General features: G+C 37.2%; 1 protein-coding gene across 4 annotated transcripts in view; it reads left to right on the top strand.

Moving 5' to 3' along the window:
* LOC107870656 (DExH-box ATP-dependent RNA helicase DExH5, mitochondrial) overlaps positions 1-15571 on the top strand; it is a 57863-nt gene extending 42292 nt beyond the window's left edge. For 3 of the 4 annotated variants that reach the window (XM_016717248.2, XM_047413006.1, XM_016717249.2), the window contains 11 exons: positions 8262-8429; positions 8504-8776; positions 9135-9329; positions 12506-12709; positions 12907-12976; positions 13063-13211; positions 13331-13636; positions 13920-13979; positions 14058-14210; positions 14345-14455; positions 14612-15571. In XM_016717248.2, coding sequence (XP_016572734.1) covers positions 8262-8429; positions 8504-8776; positions 9135-9329; positions 12506-12709; positions 12907-12976; positions 13063-13211; positions 13331-13636; positions 13920-13979; positions 14058-14210; positions 14345-14455; positions 14612-15067 — 2145 coding nt within the window. In that variant the 3' untranslated portion in view covers positions 15068-15571. Of the gene's footprint in view, positions 1-8261; positions 8430-8503; positions 8777-9134; positions 9330-12505; positions 12710-12906; positions 12977-13062; positions 13212-13330; positions 13637-13919; positions 13980-14057; positions 14211-14344; positions 14456-14611 lie in introns of those variants that run through there. The other variant, XR_001674241.2, reaches the window with a different exon arrangement.
* The last annotated feature ends 414 nt before the right edge of the window (positions 15572-15985 follow it).

The raw sequence follows: 15985 nt of genomic DNA, 5'->3' as shown, positions 1-15985 counted from the left end.
ACCAACCTTCTCCCGGATAGTCTCATTCCGAACTCTATCCCCTCTAGTCAGCCCACACATCCAGCGCAACATCCGCATTTCTGCCACCTTCATTTTTTGGATGTGGGAGTTCTTAACTGGCCAGCACTCCGCTCTATACAACATGGTCGGACGGACTACCACCTTGTAGAATTTGCCTTTCAGCTTGGGCGGCACCTTCTTATCACACAACACCCCCGACGCGAGCTTCCACTTCATCCATCCCGCCCCAATACGGTGCGAGACATCCTCGTCAATCTCGCCGTTACTCTGGATCACGGACCCGAGATACTTGAAACTATCCCTCTTACATACCTCCTGTGATTCCAGCTTTACTACTACCTCATTCTCCCGCCTCACGTCATTAAACTTGCATTCCACATACTCTGTCTTGCTTCTGCTCACCTTGAACCCTTTAGACTCAAGAGTTTGCCTCCACACCTCTAATTTGTCATTCACACCCCCTCGAGTCTCATTTATCAGAACTACATCGTCTGCAAAAAGCATACACCAAGGCACCTCCCCTTGAATACACCAAGGCTGCTTCATTTATTTCTGCATAACAAAAATTAAAATTTTGATCATTCAGATCTTAGCTCATAATTATGTATTTAATTTTTATTTTAATCTAATCACATAGATCTCAATAATCGTACTACTCCCATACTCTTTTTGACAAAAATATTACTATTGAAAACTACTTTATCCGTCTATTTCTTATTTATCATTTCGTATCTATTTTATCCTTTTATTTTAAATGACTTATATTCACCAATTAGAAGTGATTTAGTAAAATTACTATAAAAATACTTGTGTTTTTTTTTAAGTGGGCCCCATATAAGACGTTAATTTAAAACATCAAGAGTTATTCATCATTTTGCTTCTATTTTACCTTTTTTAATTAAATATCATTAGTTTTCTAATATTGGAGGGAGGTGATTAGACTGGACTTGGAGCAGTTATAGTTACAGCTTACTGAGGACATGACCCTAGAAAGTTTGGAGAATACGGATTAGCGTAGAAGGTTAATGTGTGGGGTGAGTCGTACCCCGTAGTTAGGTGCGCTTTGGGGTAGCCTGCTAGTGGTTGTAGGACTTTGCTCATAAGATGGAGTCTCTAGTTAGGTGGGTTGGGGGAGGTGCGTGCTTGCGGTTGGTTAGTGTATCGTAATACTTTGTGGGTGCCTTATTTCTATTACTTCATCTTGTTTCATGTTTTATTACGACCTTATTTACTGTCTCTTTGTTTTGAGCCCGGGGTCTCTCGGAAGCAACCTCTCTACTTCAAAAGGTTAGTGGTGTGTTGTTGTTGTCTGACTTAAAATAATTAATTAGGGGTGATGAAAAATAATTTTTTTACCGGATAGCTTTTATAAAAATCAATACTTAAGTTTGATTTTATCAATAAATTGTGCAAAATAGCATTAGCCATTTTTTCATTCCTCTCCCTTGTCTATTCATCTCTTCATATTTTCATTTTTTCCTTCAATACATTGCAGAATGGCAAATATCTCTCTTGGTTAAAATGTGGGAACCAATACATATTATGAAATTTATATATTGAAAGGACTTTCTCAATCCAAATAAAATTTTAGTGGTCTTTAATTAAGTTTATCCAATTTATCCCATAAAAACATAAAATTGAGTAATCCTCTTTTTAGGGGGTTTTGTTTTTTTGCAAGAATATTTTCATATTTGAAGAATTGAAAAATATTTATTTCCTCATTTCTAATTTGTTTGGGTGTAATGTTTAAGGAGGAGTATTGGAAAAACCACAAAAATATGAAAAAAAAATGGTGGAATAGTGCTAAGGATCTCATAAATAGGTTACCGTACAATAATAGAAAGTACTCTCTGATTACACCACGTGTCCATTGAGCAGAGTATCCCCTTTCCATACATTTTAAAAAACACTCGGTGTTGACTATATTTACCAAAAAGTATCTGAATTGATAATGAAATAAATTTAAAAATGAAGGGAAAAAAGTTGCTATAAAAGGGACCATAAATCCTACTACAGTGGATTCATTCAGAATAAACTAAATACACATGGGGTTACTACTAAATACACATGGGGTTACAGTCAATTTAAGCGACAGTCCAAATTTTCATTCAATGATGTGCAACACAAAAAGGCACAATTTTCTGTGAATCTCATAATTGCCCTCATGGTCAGCAAGCATGTTGACCATGAGGTGTGTGCTTATGCTCAAACTCCCTCTTATATAATAAGATATATCCATATACACATTTTAAAAATAACTTGCATATAACTGAAGGGCAAATTATATGAAAGATGCAAGTGAAAGAAGATTAATCACAAATTTGGTTACATATAACTGTTTCAAGGTCAACACAATGACTAAAACAATACAATACAACTTAACAAGTGAAATAATTTTCTTTAAACAGACTTGAGATGAATTAAGTTAAAAAAGAATGAAATCTTGTAGCTGAGGAAGAACCAAGCGTGAGGACGCCCCAAAGAAAGCCCTGATCAAATCTAAAACAAATTTCTCCCTGTTTCGTTGTTATTAAATTCAGCATCCTTGTTATCAGACGACTCTTTCCTATGGTATTCTGTTCCACCTGCACTCACTTCGTCAGTTCACCACTCCTTCCTCTTTCTTCCTTTGCCTTTTTTTGGGGGACAGCTTCAGGTGCTCCTATATAGTCCTTACTTTGACAGCTTCAGGTGCTCCTATATAGTCCTTACTTTTGCATATTGTAGCAGGTACCTAGTGGAATTAGTCGAGATGAGCTCCAGTTGGCCTCGGCACCACGGTTAAGAAAATGATCTGGACCTCTTGTCAATTGAGCTTCATCTTCCTTCAAAGCATTTGGCCTTCCTTTCTTTTCATCAGACCCAATTTATGCGTCATTCTTTCTATTTTGGACATCCAAGATGTTGACTTGATTCCATTTTTATACAACTCACAACTTTCATGAGCTTATATACTTTAAATCATTCAAATTTTTAAATTTTTATATGTCTGTGTATATGTCTGTGTAGAACTAACTTTTCCACCATTACTTTAATATTCTCTTTGATACAAATCAGTCCACCAAGATGCCAAAACATGCCAAAATAGTTCACAAAACGTGAGAAGAACAAGCAACACAAAGGGATACAAGATGACAAACACAAAAACACACGGATTATTTAATAATGAAAGGATAGATAGTGAGACCAAGATTATTACAAGATGAAGAACCAAATATATTTCAACATTAACCCCTAAAAAATGTAATAATCAAAACCACACTCTTACGGTGACCGCTAAGGTAATCGACTCACCTCAAGATCCACCGTTTCCAAGCAAAGAACAATATTGAATTTTCCAAGCCCTATACTAAGGATGACTTTTACAAGTCCTAACTAAGACTATACTAAGGTGTTCTACTCTCAAGAGAGAGGATTTCAAGTGTTTCAATCTTTCATCTTTCATAAACGAACTAGCAAATGAACTAATAGAACCTATTTATAGTTTAACTTATTACATAACAAAATGACCACAATACCCTTAATGAAAAGGGGTGGTCATGGAGTGTTACTTGGACAAGGCTAAGTAACCAAAATGTCCTTAATAAAGGCCCAAAACCATGAGTCCTCAATCTTCAATGCTCCAAGCAATCTTTCACACGTGGGATTGCTCTTTGGTGTACTCAAATCGGCACCTCCATGTAGGATCCCATTTCCTTAAATTGACCAAAGCTTGATGCCCCACGTACTGACTTCGAATGATGTCATTGAAAGCTAAGGCGGCCATTTGAATCGTATCATCCTCCCATTCTTGAAAAGGATTCGACCTCGAATCCAAACCTTGCAAAACCAAAGAAAGAACACACAAATACAAACTCCTCATGGCATGAGGGTTAGGGTAAGCACGACAAATCTCATCAACATGCTAAGGTTGCACATATTTAGAATATAACCAAGGATCCTCTGAACTAAATATTACATAATTAATGAAAAATGCACAAAGGATTTGGCTATAGAATTCACGAAAAATGATACTTTGCTTGTCATGTAAACCAAGCAACAAGTTGGGTGCACCATCATCACCAATTCTATATTTGGCACCGGGGTCAAACGGGAAAAGTGACCATAGACACGGGTCTAGACAATACTCCCTTTTCCCGTGGTCTCCCCCCAAACTAAACGGCATACTCTCTACAATAGCATACATATTATCCAGAGCAAATAGAAAGTAGAGAAAGGTAAAACTCAAGTCAACTTCTACTAAGGTGCCCTCATGTGTGTACTCACTACTAGTTTCACAATCATCACCATGAGTACTCTCAACAATAAAGTCACACAAAGTAGAAGGAGAAGTAGTTTCCAAAACCACACATTCCGTACCCTTAAGAGTACTCTCATCTTCCAAGAAGAGATTTTCATCTTTAGGAGGAATAATGTCACACCATAGTGGGTTAGCATATCGGCTATAGCTTCTAAGGCAAGCTATACCATCATTTTCACCACTAGGTTCATTAGGAGTGGTTATATCATTCTTAAACAAGACATTATACCTTAAGAGAGCATGATTTATTTCACGGGCAGATTCGGAACAAACACATTCATCACTCTCTAAAAGATTAATATCAAGTTTCAAAGAGATTTCAAGTGCAAGATTATCCCAAGAATAGCTCTCGGGTTCACTCCTATTCCTTTGATCAATATTTTCAACATCATCACACACTTGAGATTCATTAATCACATCACACACATCCTCAAGTGGTGGGCAATTTTCACACAAAAGTTGATCAACATAAATTTCACAAGACGATGTACTTTCATTCAACACAATGGTTTCAACACTAGGTGGACATAAGTCGATCTTACAAGAAGAGTCGATTCGGTCATCAATAGGGTCAACTAGTGTATCCACACTCACAACAAGTACATCATCAGCAAGTGGCAAAGAAACAATAGACTCACATATAGGCAAGCTATAACTCACACTCAATGGGCTACTAGCCACACAATTATCATTCACATGCACAAAAGTGTAAGGGTCAGCCATTTTACCTTGAAGTTCATGACTATGTTCGTCTTTACCTCGGTGTGAAAGTCCATCACAAGATTGGGCAACAACTTGCTTCATAAAGATCTTATCGCAAGTTGTTTGGACAATTGGATTTTGGGGGAAGAGTTTGGGTAACAATTGGCATATAATTTCAATGTGCTGTTGCATATCTTCAAGATCGGCATGGATGCGATTACACGTGGCCTTAAAATTATGGGCAACCATGGTACCTAAACAAAAAAAAGAGACAACAACAAACAAAATAAAACAAACAAGATTAGTAGTAAAAGCTCCTTACCATTACTCAATACACTCACCTTTGTGATTCTCACAATTGGAGCGGCAAATATTGAAAGTTGCTTATACTCCGGTAGTCAATAAGATGTCAATCCTACTTGGCGGCCGGAATGGATTATTATTTTGATTGACTCAAGACACAAAACAAAATTCACTTACGAACTTGAAACAAAGAAGTTACTACGAGTTACAAACGAAAAAAGCACACAAATAACGAAGATACGAAAGAAACGTATTCAAAAACTAATTAACAACCTAGTAGGTGATTACTAGTTTGTCTATTAGTACTAGGATCAAGAAAATTGAAACTAAAGAAACAAGAAATGAAACTTAGAAATCTGAAATTTTGAGCCTAAGTGTCATTTTTGAGGGTGATGACATGGCAACCTCCTATTGGACGTTAAAATTGTTGAAAGTTTGAGAAATTTTCTTGTCTTCAAATTGTATTAATCAAATTCCAAGTGGGGAATGGTGGAATTTCGGCTATGGGAGGGTAACAACAAGACTTTGGAGCCTTTTTTTTCAAGTTCAAAAAATGTTTTGACTTTTTTGCACCTTTTTGGCTAAACACCTTTTGAAAGACTTTTGGCTCTTTCCTTTTTTGTAAGTCTTGGTAGGTGGACTTTCTCCCTTTTGGAAAGACAACTTTTGAAACCTTTTCGTTCCCTTTCCCCTTTGGATGTCTTAGAGTTGTGTCTTTCAAGACTAACAACAAGACACACTCTCTTTCTTCAATTTGTAAGATCAAACAATCATTTTCTCTTCAACAAAATATGAAGATGGTGAAGAACACCAAGAACACAACTTTTGAATCTTGGAGTTCTATGGTTCAAGTTGGATTCCACACATCAACAACACATTTTTCAAGCTCCAACCCTCAACAACAACATCCAAAAAAACGTTTTTAAGCCACAATCTCAACAACAAACTTCAACAACACTCTTTCAAGCCACCAATCCTCAAAAAAACAGCAACCTTCAAAGTTCAAAAACAACTTGGAAATGACTCAAAATTTAGATCTAGACTCTATAAGTGTTAGTGAAGAAGGAAATAACACTAGAAACAACAAAACACACTAAAATATCCTAAATCTAAATCTCAAACTTCAGCTCAAATACAAAAACAGGACAGATTTCTTTTTTTGAGATTTTTGGATTTCAACACTTTTTTTTTTATTTTTCAACTAACAAGCCGAAGATTGATTTTGTTGGAACAAAATCAATCCTTGCTCTGATACCAAATGATACAAATCAGTCCACCAGGATGCCAAAACAGTCCACAAAACGTGAGAAGAACAAGCAACACAAAGGGATACAAGATGACAAACACAAAAACATACGGATTTGCAAAATAATGAAAGGATAGATAGTGAGACCAAGATTATTACAAGATTAAGAACCAAGTATATTTCAACATTAACCCCTAATAAATGTAATAATCAAAACTACACTCTTACGGTGACCGCCAAGGTAATCGACTCACCTCAAGATCCACCGTTTCCAAGCAAAGAATAATATTGGCTTTTCCAAGCCCTATACTAAGGATGACTTTTACAAGTCCTAACTAAGACTCTACTAAGGTGTTCTACTCTCAAGAGAGAGGATTTCAAGTGTTTCAATCTTTCATCTTTCATAAACGAACTAGCAAATGAACTAATAGCACCTATTTATAGTCTAACTTATTACATAACAAAATGACCACAATACCCTTAATGAAAAGGGGTGGTCATGGAGTGCTACTTGGACAAGGCCAAGTAACCAAAATGTCCTTAATAAAGGCCCAAAACCATGAGTCCTCAATCTTCAATGCTCCAAGCAATCTTTCGCACGTGGGATTGCTCTTTGGTGTACTCAAATCGGCCCCTCCATGTAGGATCCCATTTCCTTAAATTGACCAAAGCTTGATGCCTCACGTACTGACTTCGAATGATGTCATTGAAAGCTAAGGCGGCCATTTGAATCGTATCACTCTTCCTTTATAACTAATAAACAGTCAAGAACATATTAAACTCCAAGTCCATCCAAGTTACCTTCATATAAAATTACACAAAAGTACTTTATGGAAAAACATCTTAAAAGGATGAAAATATTCAAGGACATCTTCAAATTGTAAGTGAAGCATATAACTTGAGAGTTGAGACAGAGAGCAACAACTTATGCTAGCTGGTAGTTACTATTGATGATACTTCTTTTCTAGTAACATTTAAGATCACAATTAGGTTAGGGCTATTGATGCGAAAATTTCAACCCTGAAATAGATTCTTCTAAATCTTGGTGAGAGGTTGTTCTGGGAATTTTGGCCTGTCAAACAATTAACTTTCTGGAGTAAACGGTTAGTTGATTCAACATGTTCATTGGTAGGTCAAAATGGGATAGGCTAAAGTAATTCTTCAAATGGCTTGAATTTGTGAAATATAGGTCTAGTAACCAAGGAGGTCGAACAATAAACTTTGTTGTATGCCTTTTCTATGTCGATGAACACCCTCTCCCAAACCTTCATACTGTAGCTTAGTAGTGTAATATCTTTATAGTTGAATTTATCCCTCAAAAAAAAAACTAGAATGATTACTTGCATGAATGATTTTGACAATAATAGTTGAGATTGGGATTCGATCAACATCTTATTTTGCGGTGCTTATTAAATATAGAGAAAATCCAGAGACCTTCCAAGTGGCTGAAAGGAATAGGAGTGAAATTTTCCTGTTCAGGACGTGTATATTCCTAATTGAGTATTGATATACTTCATTTCTTCTCTTATGGGTAGAGCATTGGTATTTAACATCATTCCTGTTTGCTATCTTGGTAAGGAACCAGACAGTGAATCCACATTTCATCCCTTTTTTTCCTGGATACAATTTAATCCATACTTACATTGCTTCCACATTATTTTTGAAAATTTTTCCCATGGTCTCTATCAGGGATTTACATATCCAGTTCGTACTCATTTCCTGGAAAATATTCTGGAGATGTCGGGGTACAGGTTGACGCCGGACAATCAGATTGATGATTATGGTCAGGAGAGAGTGTGGAAAATGAACAAGCAAGCTCCAAGAAAAAGGAAGAGCCAGATTGCTTCTGCTGTCGAGGTTTCTAATTTAAAAGCTACTTCCACAGTTTTCATTTACTACTACTTCTCTGCTGATATTTTCTTTGTCGTCAGGACACTCTCAGAGCTGCTGATTTCCAAGAATTTAGCCCTGAGACACAAGAGTCTTTGTCTTGTTGGAATCCTGATTGTATAGGCTTCAATTTTATAGAATATATTCTATGCCATATTTGTGAGAATGAAAGGCCTGGTGCTGTTTTAGTTTTTATGACTGGTTGGGACGACATAAGTTCTTTGAAGGATAAGCTACAATGTCATCCCATCTTGGGGAATACGACCCGTGTTTTATTATTGGCATGCCATGGTTCTATGGCAAGTACAGAGCAGGTGAAGAAATTTACATTAATGCTTTTACCTTGCATTTGCCTTCATGTAAACTATATGTTTGTTACAAGCTTTTCTCAAGGATAAGTCTTCTGTTACTAATCTAATATTACAGTATAAGCATTACTAAGTCAGTTCATATTTTCTGTTCTCTTTATATGTTTGGTCATTGGAATAGGTGTTCTGCCCATTAACTGGTACTTGCTTTTTTTTTACCATTTGACTTGTTAGATTGAGCAGGTTCTATAATTTACTAATTCCTACTCATCTGAAATAAAAAGGATTTCATGATCTCAATTGTCCAGTTTATTGTCTAAGCTCTTTATGTGCTGCTTATTCATTAATCGTTGCTTACATGTAGAGGTTAATCTTTGACAAGCCTGAAGATGGGGTGAGGAAGATTGTGTTGACTACAAATATTGCTGAGACCAGTATCACAATCGATGATGTAGTTTTTGTTATTGACTGTGGCAAGGCAAAAGAGACATCATATGATGCACTTAATAATACTCCTCGTTTGCTTCCTTCTTGGATTTCAAAGGTTTCAGCTCGACAAGTACGAAGCCTTGCTGGTCCTTTTGTTTCTGAATCTGCTTCAAAGATACCTTTATATATGTCTTTTATAATAAATTGCATAATATGATGGTTAGAATTTTTGTGATGATTGTTTTTTCTGGTTCAGTGTAACAGTGTGGGAGGGGGAGGGGAAGAGGAAGGGTGCACATGGGAAGAAACACTTGATAGCTGTGAATAGAGAGATTGACTAGCTGAGAAATAATGATAACAGTGTAACCCTTCAGTTCTGTAAGTGATCTACTAATTTGTGATGATGACACTGCATCACCAGATGGAAATCCACAAACTGTTGAAATTTCATATGAATATCACCTAAGTTACTCGGATTCTTCACTTCCAATGCCGCACCCGTGTCGACACGACATTGGCGTGGGTGTGGGATCCATACCTGATCTGGTCAACTGATTTTGGATACATCGACCTAAATCGATAGATAATTCCGTACTGATTCAATGAAAAGAAGTGACTGAAAAGGAGTGACCGATTTTTGGTACTTTGAAGAAAATTGAGTAACTTGTATATAGAAATTTTTATACCACTCCTTTTCCTTTTATCTCCTTTTAGTAGGATTCTCCTCTTTATCAATATTTTCTCCATTTTCTCCTAAGTTCTCCACATGATATCTCCTAATTTAGGTTTTAGAACTTTATTTTTAGATATTTGAATTATTTTTAGCCGAATCGCCGCATCCATATCCATACCTAGATCCGTATCCCAGAATCTTAAAATTTAGCTCATTAAGGATACCACCTCTAGATCTGCACCTGTATCGGACTTCCCCACCCGAGTCCAAGCAACTTAGAATATTACGTTTCTGAATCCTCACACTTGAACCTTTTCTTTGATGAATGCACATTTCAATTTGAAGTTCAGACTTGACCGGTACTTTTTTAACCTTAGGTTTTATTTTTGGAAGTCCTTCGATTCAAGGGTCTGATAATTTTTGACTGGTACCACAATTCATTGTATGGGGATCTCGTTGCTGGATCTCTACCCATGACATTAATATTTTTCAGTTTCATTTGAACTCCTACTTGTCTTAGAAGTCAATCGTCATAGTATATATTTGGTGATAGCCCTTTTAAGGATGATTTATGTGAGGCTTATAAAAGACACATGTTCTTCAACTTAAGGTAGCGAAAATGGTTGCACCTAAAGGTGTGGCCTAGTGGTCAATGAAGTGAGAACCATAAGACCTCAGGTTCATATCAGTAAAGGAAAAACGCTAGGTGATTTTTTCCATATGCCTAAGCCTTAGTGGTAGGTTTACTCAGTACTTGTGCTGGTGAGGGTAGCAGGTAGTTGGTGGAATAATCGAGGTTCGCCCAAGCTTGGCTCAATACCATCAGCTTAAAAAAAGGGGTAGAGAAAAATGTTTTTGAGTATAATGGTTCTCAGTGAAGCTTTTGCTCCCTTGGTGTATTAGGCAGCTTAATTCATGTATTCTTGGTCGGATTGTTAGGCTATACTTCTTTTTCTTGTCCAGTTTACTATCTTCATTTATCCATAAGCTGCCAATAGGAACAGCCTTCTTTATAATTCTTTCCCTGCTTTTGTGGTCCAAATCATCATCCATATGTCAGTTTATATCTATAACTGGCCTCAAAATATCAAGTTGAGTGACTATTTTTTTTTCTTATCAAAGGAAGACCTCTGCACTTGTTCTGCATTTAGCCCTTGGCAATCGTTTTGGTAGTGAATCCTGCCATATATAGCTACTGCAAATGAGATAGAAGCTGAAGAATGTAATGGTTTTTAGTCTAACAAAGCCCCTAAGTTATGCGCTCCAGCTGTCCTATAATTTATGTCTATTTTGAATTGGATGATGAAGTTGAAAATAAAGGTTATCAGGAGGAAGGCTGAAAAAATGGTTTTGGTAAGTATTCAAATGGGAAAGCACCATTGAGGTGCTTTTTGATTTTTAAAAGAAACTAGAAGTATATTCATTTGTTGGGTGATCGTTTGCTCTCACGTTCGAGTGGTTGCTCTTCATTACGCCCGTGAATGCCAATTGCAAGTGTTGCTATAAAATATTGCTTTTGGATAAGAATTCTGGCTATAAAATATTGAATAGAAGTTACTCTTCAAGAAAGTGAGATCGTTTTTGGAGATGCAGTAAGGTTAAGTAGACTTTTAATGTTTTGATAGAGATGGTTAAGTGGTCCTTATTTTCTTAATAAAAAGGGCAGCCTGGTGCACTAAAGCTCCCGCTATGCGCAGGGTACGGGGAAGTGCCCTCCCACGAGGGTCTATTGTACGCAGCCTTACCTTTCATTTCTGCTAGAGGCTGTTTCCAAGCCTTGAACCCGTGAATTGGTCATTATCTTTATACGAAAAAAAAAGGTAAGTGATCATTATAATTTGGGACAGATGGTTTCATTGATACATACTGCCAAGGTAACTAGCACTACAAAGAGTTTGTCAGGGACTGGACTCACCAGATTTTTTTTTTTTTTTCCCAAAGACCAAAAACAACATTATATACAATAGTATAGCTGTAGCTTTAGCTTGTCATTGCATAACAATCGTAGTCATAGTTGAATTTCTTTGTTGAAGGCGTAAGCATTATTTATGTCAAAAGCCAGCTCTGAAAGTGCTGTGGTTACATCCAAAATAGCATTTAAAAGAAAAAAAGAACAAAAGCAAACCCCGACTATACATTCAAAGGACTCTTTAAATTAGCCTTCATGGATCTTCTTGTGTGAAACAAGTTTGTTATTTACTAGTCCTTTTAATGTCAAGACCAAGAGTTCCCGGGTCTAAGCAAGATAGGTCCTTGGACCTGTGGTTGCAAAAAGCTTGGAGTTTGAGTTGAATGCAAAAGAGAAGGAAATTGCTTAGAAAAATAAGATTCTTATAACGTATGAAAACACACTCACCACAACACACACAGATAACGAGCTCAAAATGCCGGTGTTGGTAAATAATGACCGACTGCTATAATGATGTGATGTAAAATGAGTAAGGGGGCAAGTATTTTATTTAATTATTTCACTTCTTTTCTGCTCCAGTTTTTGTTGCTCATCACAAGTTTACACCTTGTTGGTACTTTCTGTTTCCGTAGAAGGAAGTTCTCCCTTTTCATGCTAATCATCTTTTGGGTACTGCCGACAAAATTTTAATTGTATGATGTTTGTTTACCCATGAAACTGATAGAGAAGGGGACGAGCCGGACGTGTTCAGCCTGGAGAATGCTATCATCTTTATCCCAGATGTGTATATGATGCTTTTGCAGATTTTCAATTACCGGAAATCCTGAGGACTCCTTTGCAATCCCTTTGTTTGCAAATTAAAAGTTTGAAACTTGGTAGTATTTCTGAGTTCCTCTCAAGGGCTTTGCAATCTCCTGAGTTATTAGCGGTAATGCTCCTGTCGGATTTATTATTCTTACTTGTGTGGTAATGAATATGTTAGCAATTTTTATTCGGTAGTATAGCAATTTTTATTCGGTAGTACATTTTACTGGCCTCTGATATAAGTTCAGACCATCTCGTGGACGGTACAAGTTCAACCTCCGTTTGTTGCTTCAGTGAAGGTTTCTTTTGTTTTGCTGATAGGTTCAAAATGCTATTGAGTATCTGAAAATCATTGGAGCTTTAGATGAGAGTGAAAATTTGACTGTTTTAGGTATGAAAATTGAATTTTAATCGTATTCAAATCTTAAATATTTGGTCCGCTGATTTTTCTCTGCCTTTGTTGTGGTTCAATGGCAGGGCGTTACTTAACAATGCTTCCAATGGAGCCTAAACTCGGGAAAATGCTTATACTGGGGGCAATTTTGAATTGTTTGGACCCGATATTAACTATTGTTTCTGGTCTTAGTGTCCGAGATCCCTTCTTGTCACCACTTGACAAGAAAGATGTAAGTTGAGCCTCCGTGTTGCTGTTAGTCATTATTTGCTTCATCCCCATTAGTTGGAATGGACATAACTTTTTTTGAGAGACCAGTAATGATTTTGACATGTTAGCTGTTGTTTTCAGCTTGCAGAGGCTGCTAAGGCTCATTTTTCACGTGATTTTAGTGATCATCTTGCTCTTGTCCGAGCATATGAGGGGTGGAGGGATGCTGAAAGAGACCTAGCTGGATATGAATACTGCTGGAAGAATTTTCTGTCTGCACAGTCTATGAAAGCTGTTGATTCTCTTCGCAAGGAGTTCTACTCTTTGCTGAATGATACTGGGCTTGTTGACAGCAACATTACCATGTATAATTCTTGGAGTTATGATGAGCATCTCCTTCGAGCGATTATCTGCTATGGGTTGTATCCTGGAATCTGTTCTGTACTGGTAAAACCTGGTTTCTTTCTTTATCTGCTTCAATATTGCATCGTGGAGATCATATTTGCATTAACCATAAATCATCTTCATCTCTACCTTTTCATTTTGAAACAACCTGGAGTGTATCCATAATTATAATTGTATAATTTTATAGTAGTAAAGTGCCCTTATGGATGATTTGAAGCTTTAGTGAAACTGCAAATATATATATATATATATATATATATATATATATATAGTGAGCATTGAAGTATCCTTGCTTCTAATGTTACTGATATTATTGCTTTTGCAGCATAATGAAAAGTCATTTTCATTGAAAACAATGGAAGATGGTCAGGTGTTTTTACACTCGGTGAGTTTGCTAGCTGAGTATTTCGTTTTATTTAATAGAAGTCCCATTGATCTTACTGTCTTTCTGATGTATGCAAAGAACTCTGTTAATGCCCGGGACTCCAGGATACCATACCCTTGGCTGGTTTTCAATGAAAAGATCAAAGTAAACTCTGTCTTTCTCCGGGATTCTACGGCTATCTCCGACTCAGTGCTGCTTCTATTTGGAGGAACCATCACAAAAGCGGAAGCGGTGAGCTCCCCTTCTCGCCTTCTGTTGATCCTAGATCCTGAAGGGAAATTTGTGTATCGGTTACAGTCAAGTATAAATTAACCTGCTTACATACTCTCTCAGTTGAGTGGAATCGTTTTACTTCATTTTTACAGGACGGTCACTTGAAAATGTTGGGTGGATACTTAGAGTTCTTTATGGACCCTACCATAGCAGAAATGTACAGAAGTCTAAGAAGAGAGCTTGACGAGTTAATTCACACTAAAGTAAGTGATCGTTTACTACCTCACTTTATTGTCAGTTCTGATTAAGGATTGGTTCAGAACAGATGAAATGCTGTATTGTCAAGTCTGAAGAAGCTGTGGTTTCATTCGTCTTTTTGAGATAATATTTAACTCAAGTTGGCAATCCACATGTTACAGCTCTTGAATCCTAGGATGGATGTACACGGTTATCATGAACTTCTTTCAGCAATACGGTTGCTTATCTCAGAGGATCAATGCGGTGGCAGATTCATTTTTAACCATCAGATTTTACTTCCTTCCAAGCCATGCGCTGGAGCACCACCACCAGCTACAATGTCAAGGATAGAAAGTGGTCCGGGAGGTGACAATGCCAAGTCTCAGCTACAGACGTTGCTTAATCGAGCAGGATATGCAACGCCAACCTACAAGTCATTGCAACTTAATAACAATCAGTTTCAAGCTACTGTGGAGTTCAATGGAATGCAGATAATGGGACGACCTTGCAACAACAAAAAGCAAGCTGAAAAAGATGCAGCAGCTGAGGCTCTGGACTGGTTGTTGGAAGGGCACTGTGCAGGTCCTGATTACATTGAGCAGATGTCTCAATTTCTTAAAAAGAGCAAAAAAGCATAGATGAGTTGGCAGTTAAAGTGGACATCACAAATTGGCATCAGTGATGCTTGGGACAGCCTCATGTCCTTGGTTTTGTTTGGGACGGGTTCATAGGAGCATCCGTGTTGGCAGCTTTACAATGTATGGTATCCTGGTGCCCATGAATGGCAGCTTTGATTCTTGAGTCAAATGAACGCTGTGGGCTCAGTGCAAAATAGACTACCTCTGATATCTGGAAGTAAAGCTAAATCCGAGGGAGAGGAACAAAGCTGGCCTCTGTTGACTTGTCCCAGTTTTGCCTCTGCAGCTGTTCAGTCTGCTCATCGAGCCAATGCTACAATATCTTTGCGATCAGGAAATGCTTCATATTTTTGCGAAGCAGATCAAATGCTCCAGTATTGTTATGCTTAGTGATTTTATCCTTTGTATATATTAATGGTTAAGAATGACTCCTATTTTGCAATTAATGGTCGTTCTAAGAATTTTGGAATTTCAGCAATCCAGATTTTTCTTTTCGAATGCTTATTTGGAGGGTTATCGCCTGTTTGGTTATATGTCGGGGCTATTTGATTGCTCATGATCAATATAGGCAGAGCCTCGAGCAATATCCTTTGTGTGTGCGCGCACAGATTTCAAGTGGTTTGCATGTAGAAGCTATATTCTCACTGTTAGCATTTTCAAAAGGTTCAGGTTCATTCGTTTAGTGGAAGGTACCACATGCTTCATTAGCGTACGGAGGACTTTCAAAATATTGTTACTTGTGTCACACTCTGTATATGAACTTGTAATTTAAAGCACTTTGGACCCCCTTTACATCTGCACTAGAATCTTTATTTGTGTCAAGGGGATATAAAAATTATGTCTAGCAAGAAATCATTTCTAACTTTATTGCGTGGCGACACTTTTGATAAAGGAGTTTTAATTCGACTTCTGCCCCTA

Source organism: Capsicum annuum, chromosome 5 (genome assembly GCF_002878395.1).
Source record: "Capsicum annuum cultivar UCD-10X-F1 chromosome 5, UCD10Xv1.1, whole genome shotgun sequence".
NCBI lineage: Eukaryota > Viridiplantae > Streptophyta > Magnoliopsida > Solanales > Solanaceae > Capsicum > Capsicum annuum.
The sequence above is the reverse complement of the archived record's forward strand: the minus strand, read 5'-3'. Positions and strand labels throughout refer to the sequence as shown.